At 36.2% G+C, this 17,058-nt stretch overlaps 1 protein-coding gene across 1 annotated transcript; it reads right to left on the reverse strand.

Annotated features, from left to right (window-relative positions):
- Nucleotides 1-73: 73 nt before the first annotated feature.
- LOC142550566 (acyl carrier protein 1, chloroplastic-like) lies at nucleotides 74-8,708 on the reverse strand. Its single transcript, XM_075659640.1, has 4 exons — nucleotides 8,624-8,708; nucleotides 1,086-1,201; nucleotides 705-827; nucleotides 74-439 (listed from the first exon to the last, which is right to left on the reverse strand). The coding sequence occupies exons 1-4, from the start codon at nucleotides 8,706-8,708 to the stop codon at nucleotides 317-319; spliced, it is 447 nt and encodes a 148-aa protein (XP_075515755.1). The 3' UTR covers nucleotides 74-316.
- Nucleotides 8,709-17,058: the final 8,350 nt, after the last annotated feature.

Consider the following 17,058-nt stretch of genomic DNA (forward strand, 5'->3'; position numbering starts at 1 on the left):
TAAAAAACCAAATGAAAATCGATTCCTGTGGTGTTGCTTTAATTGTCACATTATTAAACAATAGAAAAAAAGCTTCTGCCTCATATACGAATTATGATGGAGCTAAAACTTAAGAATACAAGTTACTCAAACTTCAATCCAAACAGGAAGAACATGAATTATTGGCTGTAATTTAGGCATAATAGCCCAATTCAAGCCTAACACAAAATGTAAACAAAACAAGCTGAACAAGCACGGCACATTCTTTGCAAACTATGTAGGAAGCTCCAAAGATCTGCAGTTGCTAATAAGCTTTTCCGTATCAAGCCGAATCTTGTCAATTTTTCGCCATGAGTTTCTCTATGAGATCTGCAGCATCTTGAACGGTGGTGATACTCTGGGCACTTTCTTCCTCCACGCTTATACCGAATTCCTCCTCGAGCCCCATCACTATCTCGACCTAAAATGTCAAGAAAACCGACTAAGAAAAGAATGATGGTAATCACACAGGATATTGCTTAGATTTTCCTGAGAAAAGAAAACAGTTTGTGTTAATGTAAACTCGATGATCGTCTCCAGCATGAGATCGTGATTCCCCGTTTCACTCGTAAAATGCCATTTAGCTATCAAGAATTAATTACGTATGATGATAGAATCGAGCAAAAGGACTAACGATGATAGAAAGAATTTTGCCTTGTACCAATTAATTTCGAGCTAAGGATTACCGTGTCAAGAGAATCAGCACCAAGTGTTGCGAACTTTGAGTCTCCGGTGACGTCCCGATCAGCAGGAAGAGCCAGTTGCTTTCTAACAATTTCACACACTTTGCTCACCGTTTCTGGTTTGGCCTGCTCAAACAAATCAGCAAGAAACTCATGTAAGAGATACACAAGTGCATACTGAAATTAATTCCTGTCCAGATATGCCCCTTCATGTAAAATTTGAGATCCCTTGTAACTTTTTCACCAATGGTGGTTTAAATCAAATGTTGATTGACAGGATTCCAATTTCTTTTCTTGCTTCAATCAAGAAACTTAAGCAAGCCATGAAGAATATGATCAAGCTTAATATGGTGAAGAACTGATAATAATCATATAAAAACGTACCGCGCAGGAAACTCGGAAATGGAGGGCGGGACGTTTCCAATTCAGGAAGCCCTTTCCCCCGAACGAAAGTGATGCCTTCCTCAGATTTGAGACCTGTTGATCATATGTGAAACCATCTTAAACAGAGTTGATCGAATAAATTGGTGGAAATAAATGCAAGCTCAAATAGCCTAAAATAATGCCTTCATCAAGAAATCGTGGACAACAGAACCGATGAATTTTTTGAAAAGTGGAAAGAAGTAGCAAATTCCCATGGGTATTAGCATTAACAAAGTTCTCTTTTAATGGACTAAAAAGATGGAATTGAATCACTGGGACAGAAAAAACATGATAAATGAATTTTTGTCCAAATATCGACAATCTATTAGAAATGATCAGGCAGTACTACGTTAGAGTAAGTGTCCGGCAAGCCAACATGTGGCTAGAGCTTTTATTGACTCTAATGTAAAACAATCTTTATTTTAATAATATTTTATGATTTCATTCGGTTATGACATTATACTTTATCATACTCATGCAAGCTGCATATATAAAGTCTTTGAACATACAATAGGTACCATGAGGTCTATGTCGCAACGTAAGATCATGAAACTCACTAGGAAGTGTACCGTATATTCTAAACAGGTTCGTAGTCGAATCAGTCGTCTAAAACAAGGATAAAGGTCGCTCGAGTTTGAGACTAGTATCTGTGGTGTAAACGTCATGTTTCATCGGCAAGGACATGGAGATGTCCATTCACACAGATGGGTGATCACGTGATGATGCACTGAACAACCATGCCTCGGACTATCCAAGTGGTTCTCACTTACCGAGTAGAATAGTCCGCAGTTATGGTTGTATACCATTAATCTTTGACCCGGGACAATGTAGGCGCTATACGTACTAGCATGCACTTTAATCCGTTTTACCGACTCCATCGAGGGTCATCAGGTGGCGAGGTTGAGTGTAGTTTCGAAATACGTGGGAGCAAATGCATTGTATCGGGGATTCACCGTTCGCCTATGGGTGAAGATATCATATGTGATCTGATGAGTTAATAGTGCAAGCAGTCTCTGGCCAGAGCAAGAAATGTGCTTTAGGAAAAGGTGTTTTCCTAGTTGCACATACCATGCCACTATTAGTACTCAAAGATAAATCGCATCGTTATCAAAGTCACATTCAACTCTCGATGTGCCAATGGTTTGCAGATTCGATCAGGATATATGTGTTGAAGGGACCGTACTGTACGCTAAAAATGACTAAAGGTTCTTGCAGGCACTATCAGTGATACCTAAGGGATCATGGGGCGAACCTACTAGACGCTATTACCATGATCCGATGGGTGCAATCAGAAATGAGTTCTGACATTCTTGATCAATGAGTTGAAGAAAAGAATGAGGTCAACTAGGGTAAACCCGAATAAGAATAAATGTTATTCTGAATCACATAGAGATGTGAACCCACGACTAGGTGTATCCCTGAACCATTGAGGGTTACACAAGTATTGGATTCTGTGTTTCTGTTGAGATAGTCAAATTTCAAAGAGTTGGAATTTGACGATTATAATTTGATGGAGATTAAAAAGAAAGTTTATAAAGGAGTTTATGAGTTGATTCTATAGTATGAAAGAAATGGAAGTTAGCATGATTGCTAAATAAGGAAGGAGAGTGGAACTGTCTGTTTTGTGAAGGATCTCACTAAAACTGGCAGTTGCCTGATATGCTAAGTGAAAATTTGATCTTCGAAATTTTCAATTTTCATTATATGAACGAGATTTGTATCCTTGGTACATCGCCGCTCTCGGATCGTCGATTGAGCTTATAATGAGTTCGAAATCATTTTTTTGTGAATTTAGAATTTATAATTAAATGATTGTGCTATTAGTTGTGACTACTAACATGCACAAATTCCCATATATGTTCTAGAAGAGTCTATAATTAAATTAAACAAGGAGTTAGTTGATAAATTAAATAATGGTTATTTAATTTAATCTACATATACATATATATTTTATATGGTGTATAAAATAAATATATATGATATTATTATATCATGTATTATTAAAAGTTAATATAAATATAATAAAATAATTAGAGTCTTTGTGGAAGATGAACTCCTAATTAGATTAGGAGTCTCACTTTATATACACACCGGTATGACTTATAGTTACTAATCTAAGTTTTGCACACATAATATCACCAATATTCCTTCCTTTTGTCCATTGAAGCACACGGCCACCACAAGAAAAATTGGAAGAAATTTTGCAACAAAAAGCAAATTTGATTTTCTTAATTATTGATTAAGAATCAATTAACCAAAAATCCATGATTGAGAATCATGGAACTCACAGCCACTTCACAAATTATTTGTGAAAGTTTCGGCCACTTCTCTTCTTCCACCACCGCGCCGCTTCGTCTCCAAATTTTGAAAATTCAGTGGCTACAGTCTCAACGCACACATCGTTTGGATTTTCTAGTACAAACCAAGCGAGGAAAACAATTTTCGATCGTGGACCTACTTAGGCGATCAAAAGAGAAGAGCCGTTCGTATGGATTTACAAGATTGACTATATCAGCCTAAACACCGGAATAGTTTGGAGTCCAAACGTTAAAACGCAAAGATAAAATTCTTTGAACACCCTATGAATGTTTATAAACACACGACGCCCAAGAACAAAATTTTAAACTTTCACTACGTCTTGAGTACGAGAATACGATGTCTCAACATACTATATATATTGTATATATATATATATATGTATATGCAAACAAGATGTCATAAAACGCTTAAAGATACATACTCATTCCCAAAAACCAATCGTTTCAAAAGATAAAATCAGGATCAATAACATGCACCGCTTAAAAATCTGTCCACAGATTCCCGATTCCAGAAATTCATAAGAAATCAACCAAAAAAGAAAAAAAAAGTTTCACAAGCAAAGTTCCAAAATTAAACAGAATGTACGCAGAAAAAACAAAAGAAACACTTAAAACAGAAGAGATAATAACAGAGGAAGCAGCGAAAGACGCCATTTTTGTACGACCAAGATGAGAAGGGAAATGGATCTGAAAATGGATCAACGGGGAACGAGAAGAGGGTGGCGGAGAACACGAAGAATGTGATGTTACGGGCATACAAGTGGAACCACTCCACTTTTATAGACGCTGTTTTTCCTATTCAATCCGATTATTATTTTTTTAAATATTTATAGTATTTTTTTACATTTTAATTGAAAATTTTAAATTTCAGTCAACATACTAATTTATACGTATTTTTAATAATATTTATCCAATAAAATCTTCCACTTTTTAAAATTAAAAAAAAATTAGCTTGGGGTGTCACGATCTTCCCAATCTAGGTACGACACTTTATGATGCTCTAACTTTTTCGTAAAACGACAAGCATTCGATTCTATAATTAATATCATTTGATTATCATAAATTATAAAGAGTGTATGGTTTGTGGGGTACAATAATTATCTATATCGAAAGAACAACCAAAATGTCATGTTAGGATTGCGATATAGTTTTAAAAAATTAATACTGCATCATTGCAACAAATTATAAATTTTATTAAGCAAAAAGTGCTGGTACCAATTATTTTCATAAAATATTAAGAAATAATCCAGACATTGCAAAATTAAATTTTCTTCTACATGGATTTAGTCTTTTAGATTAGATAAACGTCATAATCATATTTAAAAAACTAACATTGAGCTATCGTTTTAGGTGTTAAAATTAAAATAATAATTTTCATGATCAAATAAAATAATGTTTGACTTGGTGATAATTAAATTAAGCTTTATTTTTTTATTTCTTGCAATAGAAATAATAAAAAATTATCGTTTAGTAAATAAACACCCATCATCTTTTTAACCGAACCAAAGATAATTGCTTCTTTCCCGACCACACGTAGACTTGGCCAAAGGTCGGGTCAAACTCGGACCTGAACCGAAACTAGCCCGTGATCAATGGGTTTGACCTGCAACCTGTTGGTACATCGTATTCTTGCACCAAAGATGCAACGGAAGTTTAAAAATTTTGTTCTTGGACGTCGTGTGTTTAAAACATTCATAGGGCGTTAGAATTATACCTTTGCGTTCTTAACGTTTGACTCCAAACTATTCCGATGTTTAAACATATATAGCCCTTCTTGTAAATCCCTACGAACGGCTCTTCTCCTTTGATCGCTTAATTGGGTTCACGATCGAAGACTGTTTTTCCTCGTTTGGTTTGCATTAGAAAATCCAAACGATTTATGCGTTGAGACTGTAGCCTCCGAATTTTCAAAATCCGGAGACATTGCAATGACGACAGCGTGGCGATGGAAGAATCCACTTGGCCGAAATCCATATTCAAATATTTTTGATGACCGAAAGATCATGATTCTAAATCATGATTTCTTGTGATTAATTATTCTTAATCATAATCAAGCAAATCTAATTCGCTTTTGTGGCCCAAAAAAATAAATTCTCCCAACAATCCTTTTGAAGTGGTCGTGGGTGTTTCAAGGGAGAAAAGGAAGGATTTTGATTTGTTTTGTGTGCAAATTTTTTTTCAATCATACAATGAGCCATAATGGTGTATATATAGAGTGAGACTCCTAATCTAATTAAGATTCCTTCTCCCACATGGACTCTAATAATGTCATTATATTTAAACTCCCACATAATTAATATATAATGTATTTATTAACCTTTAATAATACATGATATCATAATATCATATACACATATTTTATATCACCATATAAAATATATACATGTATATGTATATTAAATTAAATAACCATTATTTAATTTATAAACTAACTCATTGGTTAATTTAATTCTAGACTCCTCTAGATATTTATGGGAATTTGTACATGTTAGTAGTCACCACTACTAGCACCACCATTTAATTAGTAAATTCCAAATTCACTAAATAAACGATTTCGAACTCATTATAACCCCGATCGACGATCCGATAGCGCCGATGTATCAAGGTTACAAGTCTTGTTCATATAATGAAAATTGAAAATTTCGAAAATCAAAATTTTCATTTACCAAATTTGAAAATTACCATATATGGCAGTTACCATATTTGGCAGATGTCAGTTTTAGTGAACTCCTTCACAAAACAGGCAGTTCCATTCTCCTTCTTTATTTAGAAATTATGCTAACTTCCACTTCTTCCATCATATGGAATCAGCTCATAAACTCTTTTATAAGCTTCTTGCTTGATCTCCATCAAACTATAGTCGCCAAATTCCAACTCCTTGAAATTTGACTATCTCAACGGGAACACAGAATCCGATACTTGTGTGATCCTCAATGGTTCAGGGATACAGCTAGCCGTGGGTTCACATCTCCATGCGATTCAGAATAACATTTATTCTTATTCGGGCTTATCCTAGTTAGCCCCATTCTTTTCATCAACACTTTGAATTTCAGAACTCATTTTCGATTGCACCCATCGGATCATGGTAAGAGCATCTACTAGTATCTCCCCATGATCCCCTAGGTATCACTGATAGTGCCTACAATAACCTTTAGTCATGGTTAGCGTAAAGTACGGTCCCTTCAACACATATATCACGATCGAATCTACAACCATTGGTATATCGATAGTTGCATATTAATTCGATAACGATATGATTTATCTTTGAGTACTAATAGTCACATGGCATTTGCAACTAGGAAAACACCTTTCCCTAAAGCACATTTCTTGCTCTGGCCAGAGACTCCTTGAATTATTAACTCATCAGATCACATAGGATATCTTCACCCGTAGGCGAACGGTGAATCCCCGACTACAATACATTTGCTCCTACGTATTTCGAAACTACACCCAACCTCGCCACCTGATGAACCTCGATGGAGTCGGTAAACGGATCAAAGTGCATGCTAGTACGTATAGCTTCTACATTGTCCCGGGTCAAAGGAATAATGGCGTACAACCATAACTACGGACTATTCCACTGGATAAGTGAGAACCACTTGGACAGTTCGAGGGAGTGTTGTTCAGTGCATCATCTTATGATCACCCATCTGCGTGAATGGACATCTCCATGTCCTTGCCAATGAAACACGGCGTTTACACCACAAATGCTAGTCTCAAGCTCGAGCAACCTTTATCATTGTTTTAGGCGGCTAAATCGACTGGGAACCTGTTTAGAATATACAGTACACTTCCTAACGAGTTCCATGATCTTACGTTGCGACGCAGATCTCATGGTACCTATTGTATATTCAAGGACTTTATCTATGCAGCTTGCATGGGTATACAGATAAAGTATAATGCCATAATCGAATAAAATTATAAAATATTATTAAGATAAAGATTGTTTTATATTAGAGTCAATGAAGCTCGAGCCACAAGTTGGCTTGCCGGACACCTACTCTAACAATCTCCCTCTTGCCCTATAGCCAACTACCCATAGATCTTAGACCCATTGCTTCGCGATGCTTCTCAAAGAATGGTCCTGGCAGCGGCTTCGTCAGTGGATCAACAACGTTATCTGCGGAGGAGACTCTCTCTACCGTAATGTCTCCTCTTCCCACAATTTCCCAGATTATGTGAAACTTCCTTAGTATATGTTTGGATCGCTGATGAGACCTCGGTTCCGTCGCTTGCGCAACGGTACCGGAGTTGTCACAGTAGATCGAGACTGGATCAACTGTTTGAGGAATGACACCCAACTCTTGGACGAAATTCCTCATCCAAACACAATCTTTTGCTGCAGCCGATGTAGCTATGTATTCGGCCTCAGTGGTTGAATCCGCTGTGGTGTCTTGCTTGGAACTCTTCCAGGAGACATCACCACCATTGAGCTTGAATACAAATCCAAAGGTCGTTTTCGAATAATCCACATCTGATTGGAAGTTAGAATCAGTGTAACTTTCCAATTTTAGTTCTCCACTCCCGTATACCGAGAACAAATTCTTAGTTCTTCTCAAGTACTTAAGAATGTCCTTTACTGCTTTCCAATGCAGTAGATCGGGATTCGACTTATATAGGCTTGCAACACTCAGTGCATATGCAATATCAGGTCGAGTAGATATCATACCATACATAATACTGCCTATGGTAGACGCATATGGAATACGGCTCATGGTTTCTATCTCTTTATCTGTCTTAGGGCACATAGACTTGGATAGATTCACACCATGAGACATTGAGAGATACCCTCTCATGGACTCCTCCATAGAGAATCTCCTCAATATAGTATCGATATATGTGGATTGGGTGAGCCCTCGCATCCTCTTTGATCTATCTTATAGATGTGTATTCCTAATACATATGATGCTGCACCCATATCCTTCATGGAGAACTTGCCAGCTAACCATACTTTAGTTGACTGCAACATCCCTACATAATTCTCAATGAGTAGTTTGTCATCAACACAATGTACTAAGAATGTCACTGCACTCCCACTAACCTTCTTTTATACACTAGGTCCCTCAGGATTTTTGGCAAAATCAAACTCTTTGATAGTGTTGTCAAATATGAGGTTTCAGCTCCTCGATGCCTTCTTGAGTCCATAAATGGATATCTGAAGTTTGCATACCTTATGCTCACTTTCTACTAATGCGAATCCTTCAGGTTGAGACATGTAAATCTCTTCCTTAATATCTCCATTAAGGAACGCTGTCTTCACATCCATCTGCCATATTTCATAGTCGTACTATGCTGCTATGGCTAGTAGTATCCTAATGGACTTGAACATTGCGACTGGAGAAAAGGTTTCCTCATCGTCAACACATTGTCTTTGAGTATATCCTTTTGCTACCAGTCTAGCTTTGAAGGTCACTACCTTCCCATCCGCTCCAAGTTTCCTTTTGTAAATACATTTGTATCCTATGGGAACAATTCCCTTAGGTGGATCTACTAAGGACCATACTTGGTTACTTCAAGCCATTTAGATGAATCGGCAGCAGACAATGCTTACTTGAAATTTCTTGGATCACATCCAGGAATGGGCTCATCTTGGCCCTTTTCAAGAAGCAGGCTCGACCTATTAGACGGTCTTGGGATACATTCGGATTTCCTAGGAGCTTGTGTTTCTTTGATTGGCTGTTGAGGTGTAGGTTCTACTACTTGTGTAGTGGGTAGTTCTCAAATCTCATCGAGTTCTATCATCCAGCCTTTTCTATCTAATAGAAACTCCTTATCCAAGAAGGTGACATTCCTTGAAACAAACATCTTTGTTTCACTAGGATAATAATATCTAACAGAGTTCTTTGGATATCCCACAAAGTAGCACAAATTGATACTACTAACCAATTTGTCTCCCACTTCCTGCTTCACGTAAGCAGGGCATCTCTATATTCTTAGATAAGAATATTTGGACGGCTTTCCCATTCATATCTCATATGGAGTTTTATCCACTGCCTTTGTATAGACTTGATTCAACAACCTTTCCTTTGTTTCAAGTGCATATCCCCAAGGGGATGGCGGCAACTCAGTGAATCCCATCATAGATCGGACCATGTCCATCAATGTCCGATTATGACATTCTGACACACCACTCAACTGGGGTGTGGCAGGCGGAGTCCACTATGAGAGAATCTTATTCTTGTTAAGGTAGTCTTGAAGCTCACTACTCAAATATTCTCCACCTCGATCTAATCGTAGTGATTTAATACTCTTTCCTAATTGTTTCTCTACTTCTGCTCTGAATTATTTGAACTTTTTAAAGGCTTCAGACTTGTATTTCATTAAATACACATACCCAAACCTCGAATGATCATCGGTAAAAGTAATGAAGTAGAAATGGCCAAATCTCGTGCTAACATTTAGTGGGCCACAAACATCTGTATGGATAAAATCCAACAGATCATTTGCACGTTCCACTTTCCCTAGGAAATGAGCCTTGGTCATTTTTCCTTTCAGATAGGACTCACACATCTCTTAGAGAGTTTATGTCTGACGAGTCAAACATGCCCTCTCCCACTAGCTTGTGGATCCTTCTTTGGGAAACATGTCCTAGCCTAACGTGTCACAAATGTGCTTGGTTTAGACTATCTTGTTTTCTTTTGGTTGTTGAAATTGTGTTTTACTTGGACTTTCACTTATCATTGCCAAAACATTTCTGACCCAGATAATTTCTTATGTCCAGGCTTCTTGCAGTGAAGCAAACATGTTCTGACTTATTGGGCTTTATCAAATTCCAGGCCCACCACCTTCTCATTAGGCCCAATCATACTTACACCATGCTCATGGGAAAGAGCCCCATCTTGCATGCGTGTAGTCATGTGTTCCTTGAAAGTGGCGCGCATCATTATGCGAGTTTCATGCACTATGCAACTCTTGCATGTGTATTTGAATGTCAACAGCATTCAAAATTTTCTCAAACTGTCTCTACAGTTCATTTGACATAGAAGCAATCATATTACACTTTAGCTTGCATCCTATGGTCCTACCATTTTGAATGCTTTATCAGTTCAGCAAGACTAACATTAGTGTGTATTCTATTTTCTCCGAATTTAGAACAATTTTCCCAGCCAATCTTGAAAATTAGCGTTCGGTTAGCATGTTTTAATGATAGAAATGGATTAGTGACGAAATCGTAAATATATTGATATGGAAAGAGAATAAACGTTACTGACTATTTTAAAATATTTTGTAAAACGTAAAATATGGACTTTCGTTTTTACGAATTGCCTCCCACTATCTTGACATTTTCACCACCCTCTGATGATAAACGGGAAATCTAATTTCTTTAATGAGTACACAAGGCCCAATCGAAAAATTATGATCCCGAATAATATTAGCCAATCATAACTTCCAAAAGGTAGATCCCAATTGCAACTCCTTGCAACCCTTACGTAATTTTGCCTAACGTTTGAAGAGGGTCCAATAATATGATCCCCTTTCTCTTCACGTGTCGAGCCCGGCCCATCAATGTTGAACCTTAGTGGACGGTCACCATGAGATCCCCCAATAATATGAGCCGAAGTCATGGGAGTTCCACGTAGCGTTCATCATGCAACCACCGTTGATGGAAGGCAAGGAATTATTAAACTTTCTTTTAATTATCCTTTTAATGGGTTTGATTTAAATTTTGGATCTCATCCAAAATGAGGGATTTTAATTTTAAAAATTTGTCTCATCATTAATTTTAAAACTCGTGCCATGATTGTTTGTATGATTGCCGGATTCATGCAACTCTTGTCATTACATTAATAATAACGCATATACTGATTATTTATAATATATCACATACATCATAAATAATAAAGGATGATCGATAACCGAGAGCTAATTGTTTCGTACGAGCCACATACGGATCCATGTCCATAACCTAGGTAAATATAGGGATGCAAATGCAATAGTACATAAGCTTCCAATATTTTACATGTCTTCGATCTTCAAAACTCTTTCCGATGATCGGGCCCATCGTCTTCAAATCTTGATCTCCCACTAATTCTAATATTTACATTAAATATCCATAGCACATTGGGATACAAATTTAGGGGTGGGTACGGACCAGAAACCAGGTCCACTTTTAATTATCAAATAATCAAAAAATTACAACACGTAAAATATCCTAACATACACCTAGCATATTGGTCATGGCTCTCGATCATCCTTTTAAAATATAATTTCATATATTATATAAATTCCATAATATCACATATTATCAATAAATCGTGTATCTCGTAAATTATCACTAACCACCATAATTATCAAAATAAATAAACACTTTTATTTAATTCCAAATAATTAAATTTCTTGTAAAACACATTTTACCATAAAGAATTAAAATCGTATTTCAATTATTTATTTTGTAAGAAATTGATTTTATCAAAATTATTGTCGGAGTAAAATCGTCCGTATTTTCACAAAATATCAATTTAACCCAAAATTTTAAAAATCAGAAAATCGCCCCTGGCCTGAAAAATTCAAGCCCACGACCCAGCGCGGTGCCCGAGACGTTCCCAGGTACCCGCTCGCTTCCCGATCCGATCGGGTGCTGGCAGGCGCGTTGTGTGCTGGCCGCGCGCACAGGCGCCCAGGCCGTGCGTGCGCGCTGTGCGCCTGCTGTGCGGCGCCACGCTAAAGCCTGTCGCGCGGCTGTTGAACACGCGTCTGCCCGGAACAATTCCAGGTAAACACAATTTTGTTTTTCAAAAAACAGAATTTTCAAAAATAATTTTAGGGGCGTTTCATAAAAATTCTTACGCGGTTAAAAATAATAAACTCAACACAATTTAATTAAAACGCACGATTGAGAATTATCGGCTCTGATACCACTGTTGGGACATCGTATTTTCGCACCCAAGATGCAGCGGAAGTTTAAAAATTTTGTTCTTGGGCGTCGTGTGTTTAAAACATTCATAGGGCATTTAGAATTATACCTTTGCGTTCTTAACGCTTGAATCCAAACTATTACGATATTTAAACATATATAGCCCTTCTTTTAGATTCCTTGCGAATGGCTATTCTCCTTTGATCGCCTAATTGGGTCAACGATCGAAGACTGTTTTCCTCGTTTGGTTTGCACTAGAAAATCCAAACGATTTATGTGTTGAGATTGTAGCCTCCGAATTTCTAAAATCCGGAGACAGTGCAGCGACGACGGCGTGGCGATGGAAGAATCCACTTGGCCGAAATCCATATTCAAATATTTTGATGGCCGAGAGATCATGATTTCTTGCGATTAATTATTCTCAAACCATTAATCAAACCATTAATCAAGCAAATCTAATTTTCTTTTGTGGCCAAAAAAAAAAATTCTTCCAACAATCCTTTTGAAGTGGTCGTGGGTTTCAAGGGAGAAAAATGAAGGATTTTGATTTGTTTTGTGTGCAAATTATTTTTCATTATACAATGAGCCCTAATGATGTATATATAGAGTGAGACTCCTAATCTAATTAGGAGTCCCTCCCCGACAAGGACTCTAATAATTTCATTATATTTAAACTCCCACATATTTAATTTATAATGTATTTATTAACCTTTAATAACACATGTTATAATAATATCATATACACATATTTTATATCACCATATAAAATATATACATGTATATGTATATTAAATTAAATAACTATTATTTAATTTATAAACTAACTCATTGGTTAATTTAATTATAGACTCTTCTAGATACTTATGGGAATTTGTACATGTTAGTAGTCACCACTGCTAGCACCACCATTTAATTAGTAAATTCCAAATTCAGTAAATAAATGATTCCGAACTCATTATAACCCCGATCGACGATCCGATAGCGTCGATGTATCAAGGTTACAAGTCTTGTTCATATAATGAAAATCGAAAAATTTCGAAGATCAAAATTTTAATTTACCAAATTTGGAACTTAACATATATGGCATTTACTATATTTGGCAGCTGCCAGTTTTAGTGAACTACTTCACGAAACAGGCAGCTGCCAGTTTTAGTGAACTCCTTCACCGAAAGGCAGTTCCACTCTCCTTCCTTATTTAGCAATCATGCTAACTTCCACTTCTTCCATCCTACGGAATCAGCTTATTAACTCCTTTATAAACTTCCTGTTTTATCTCCATCAAACTATAGTCGCCAAATTTCAACTCCTTGAAATTTGACTATCTCAACGGGAACACAGAATCCGATACTTATGTGACCCTCAATGATTCAGAGATACAACTAGCCGTGGGTTCACATCTCCATGTGATTCAGAATAACATTTATTCTTATTCGGGCTTACCCTAGTTAGCCCCATTTTTTTAATCAACTCTTTGATCAAGAATGTCATTACTCATTTCCGATTGTACCCATCGGATCATGGTAAGAGCGTCTAGTAGCATCGTCCCATGATCCCCTAGGTATCACTGATAGTGCATACAATAACCTTTAGTCAAGGTTAGCGTACAATACGGTCTCTTCAACACATATATCCCGATCGAATCTACAATCATTGGTATATCGAGAGTTGCATATGAATTCGATAACGATATGATTTATCTTTGAGTACTAATCGTCACATGGCATGTGCAACTAGGAAAACACCTTTCCCTAAAGCACATTTCTTGCTCTGGCCAGAGACTCCTTGAACTAATAACTCATCAGATCACATAGGATATCTTCACCCGTAGGCGAACGGTGAATCCCCGACTACAATGCATTTGCTCCTACGTATTTCGAAACTATACCCAACCTCACCACCTGATGACCCTCGATGGAGTCGGTAAACGGATCAAAGTGCATGCTAGTACGTATAGCCTCTACATTGTCCCGGGTGGACTAATGGCGTACAACCATAACTGCAGAATATTCCACTCTATAAGTGAGAACCACTTGGACAGTCCGAGGGAGGGTTGTTCACTGCATTATCTTATGATCACCCATCTGCGTGAATGAACATCTCCAAGCCCTTGCCAATGAAACATGGAGTTTATACCACAAATGCTAGTCTCAAGCTCGAGCGACCTTTATCCTTGTTTTAGGAGGCTGAATCGACTAGGAACCTATTTAGAATATACGGTACACTTCTTAATGAGTTCCATGATCTTATGGTGCGACGCAGACCTCATGATACCTATTGTATATTCAAAGTCTTTATCTATGCAGCTTGCATGGGCATACAAATAAAGTATAATGCCATAATCGAATAAAATCGTAAAATATTATTAAAATAAATATTGTTTTACATTAGAGTCAATGAAGCTCGAGCCACAAGTTGGCTTTCCGGACACCTACTCTAACACAACCGTGACCAGGAACGCCCTAAAGTAGTCACATTATGGTTTACGAGTGTAAACCCGTTGATCCGTCGGGTTGGCGGGTTTGATCCCACGAATAGGCCAATTTTTTATATATAATTTAAATGAACAGTCACGATCTATTAATCAAGTGACCATTAAAGATCTATAGTCACAATTACGTGATCATTGTCGACATGACGGTTCGACCGTTATTTTTTTTATAAAAAAAATTGTTTGAAATCAACGGCCACATCACGAACAAACCTGTCAGTTCCGTTGGAACCTAGACCGGCGAGTTAACCCTTGAAATTTTTTTTTTTTGTACGAAATTTTTTGTATAAATACTCCCCACCCCTTCATTTTTCACACAATTTTTCTCTCAATATCTAATTCTCAGTTGTTTCTTGATTATCAAAATACCAAGTCTCGATTATTAGTTTATTCCCAATTGTTGATTTATTTTCATAACTACTTCAATTTCAAATTTATACAAATGGCTGGAGCCGGATCAAGTCGTAGGGGTGGCAAATGAAAGGGAAAGGGCATCATGCCACCCACGTTCAAGCATCACGACTTTCTTTCATTCAATGTCGATGATTATGATCTTGATTTTTCCAATGAAGAACATGAAAAAGAGGCTTAAGAAACACGTCATAATCAAAGTCGAGAAAGTATGAGCAATGCGATTCTCCTAAAAGTAAAATTCGAGTGGTGCCTTGCCCGACATCCGATATATTCACCAAATATTTCAAAAAGGCGGCGCTTCCCTCCGAAGATATGTAAATCAAATGCAAATATTGTTCAAAAACTTAAAATTTCAACAAGGAGGTGCTTATGGAACTTTGACGCGGCACATGGAGAAAAATCATATAGTGAAAATTGGTATTGATCGTTCTCAAACTCAAATTCCGACATTCTCTTCTCTATCGGTAATGATTGTCAACTTTTTAAATTTGAAGAAGCTAAATTTAGAGAAAGAAACGACTAAATCTTGTATGGTTTAACAAATTTATTTTAGTTTTAGTGATAAATATCTTTTGAAAATCGGTTTTCTACAAGTGAAACTCCTTCTATTAGACGTATCCCACTAAATACTCTCAAACGCAAACCTAAAAATTTTTTTTGTTTATATAAAAAAAGAATTAATTAAAGAATTTTCTAGTTTAAATAATAAAATTTCTTTGTGCTCCGATGTTTTGAGTGATAATTGGCAAAGTTGTTCATATATGAATATTACATGTCATCGGATTGATAATTTTTGGTGCATTCAAAGAAATTACTTGCATATAGATGTTTAAACGAAACATACACGACAAAAAATATTTCTCAACTTATATTTATTATTTTAGAAGAATATGGTCTAACTTCTCAAGTTTTTTCCATTTTCTTTGATAATGCTGTGATCGAGCTTTTCTTGGACTTTAAATACCCAAATAAATTAAATCTTTTATGCTCGAATAAATCACAAGTGCACAAGTCAAATTATAATATAATATATGAAGTGCAGATAGCATCCCGCAGAGACCGTATCACGCAATTGTTATTTTCAAAAATCAATATTTAATAGAGTATAAACGATAAATTGAATTGCGATTTATTCTAGCTTCAAATAAAAATATAATTCAAGGTAAATGAAAAGAACTAATTTAAATTAAATGGTAAAAATCAATTTGAAATGAATTTGTAGGGAATTTCGATTTACCACCTCTTATTAATTCATATAACTAAACTCGAATTTTTTTTTTTCAGGATTTTGACATGATTTCCTAAAGTATTAATACACCCTCTCAAGATATGCTAAATTAAATCGACATGATTAAATACTTTAACTATTTATCAACATGAGTTGCATGCATAATTCATGGAACCTCATAAATTTCGATCTATTAGACAATAAAATCAACGTATATTCAATTTCACATGTTTATACAAATTATAAATCCATAGATTGTGTTACTCGTTCCTACTGCAAAATATTCTCTCAACTTCCTCTACAATACAAAGCATTATTAAAGTTATCTAGACCTTAATAATTCAAATAAAAATAATAACACAATCAAGTATAAATCAAAATTTGAATGTTTAATTAAATAAAACAAAGTCTCGAGGCAAAATCCCCTTAAATCTCAACAAATAAAAGAGCTAGCTACTAAACGTCATAATAAAATATTCAAGAAAAAATTTAAAAAAGTTTTCAAACTAAAAATACTAGAGTAGATGAAGAACAGAAGACACATTGTGTGAAAATCTGTAATTCTTCAAGTTTCTCGACTCCAATTTTTCTTTTGTGTGCGGCAGCTCTCCCTAGCCGATAAAAGCTCTCCA

The sequence above is a fragment of the Primulina tabacum genome, chromosome 7 (genome assembly GCF_025594145.1).
Source record: "Primulina tabacum isolate GXHZ01 chromosome 7, ASM2559414v2, whole genome shotgun sequence".
Lineage (NCBI taxonomy): Eukaryota > Viridiplantae > Streptophyta > Magnoliopsida > Lamiales > Gesneriaceae > Primulina > Primulina tabacum.

Coding starts and splice junctions, on each gene's coding strand:
- LOC142550566 (XM_075659640.1), bottom strand. CDS start 8,708: ATGGATGTGAAGACAGCGTTCCTTAATGGAGATATTAAGGAAGAGATT. Junction 1,202..8,623: donor AGGATTCGCATTAGTAGAAA/GTGAGCATAAGG, acceptor ACTCTGTTTAAG/ATGGTTTCACATATGATCAA. Junction 828..1,085: donor ATTTCCGAGTTTCCTGCGCG/GTACGTTTTTAT, acceptor TTGTTTGAGCAG/GCCAAACCAGAAACGGTGAG.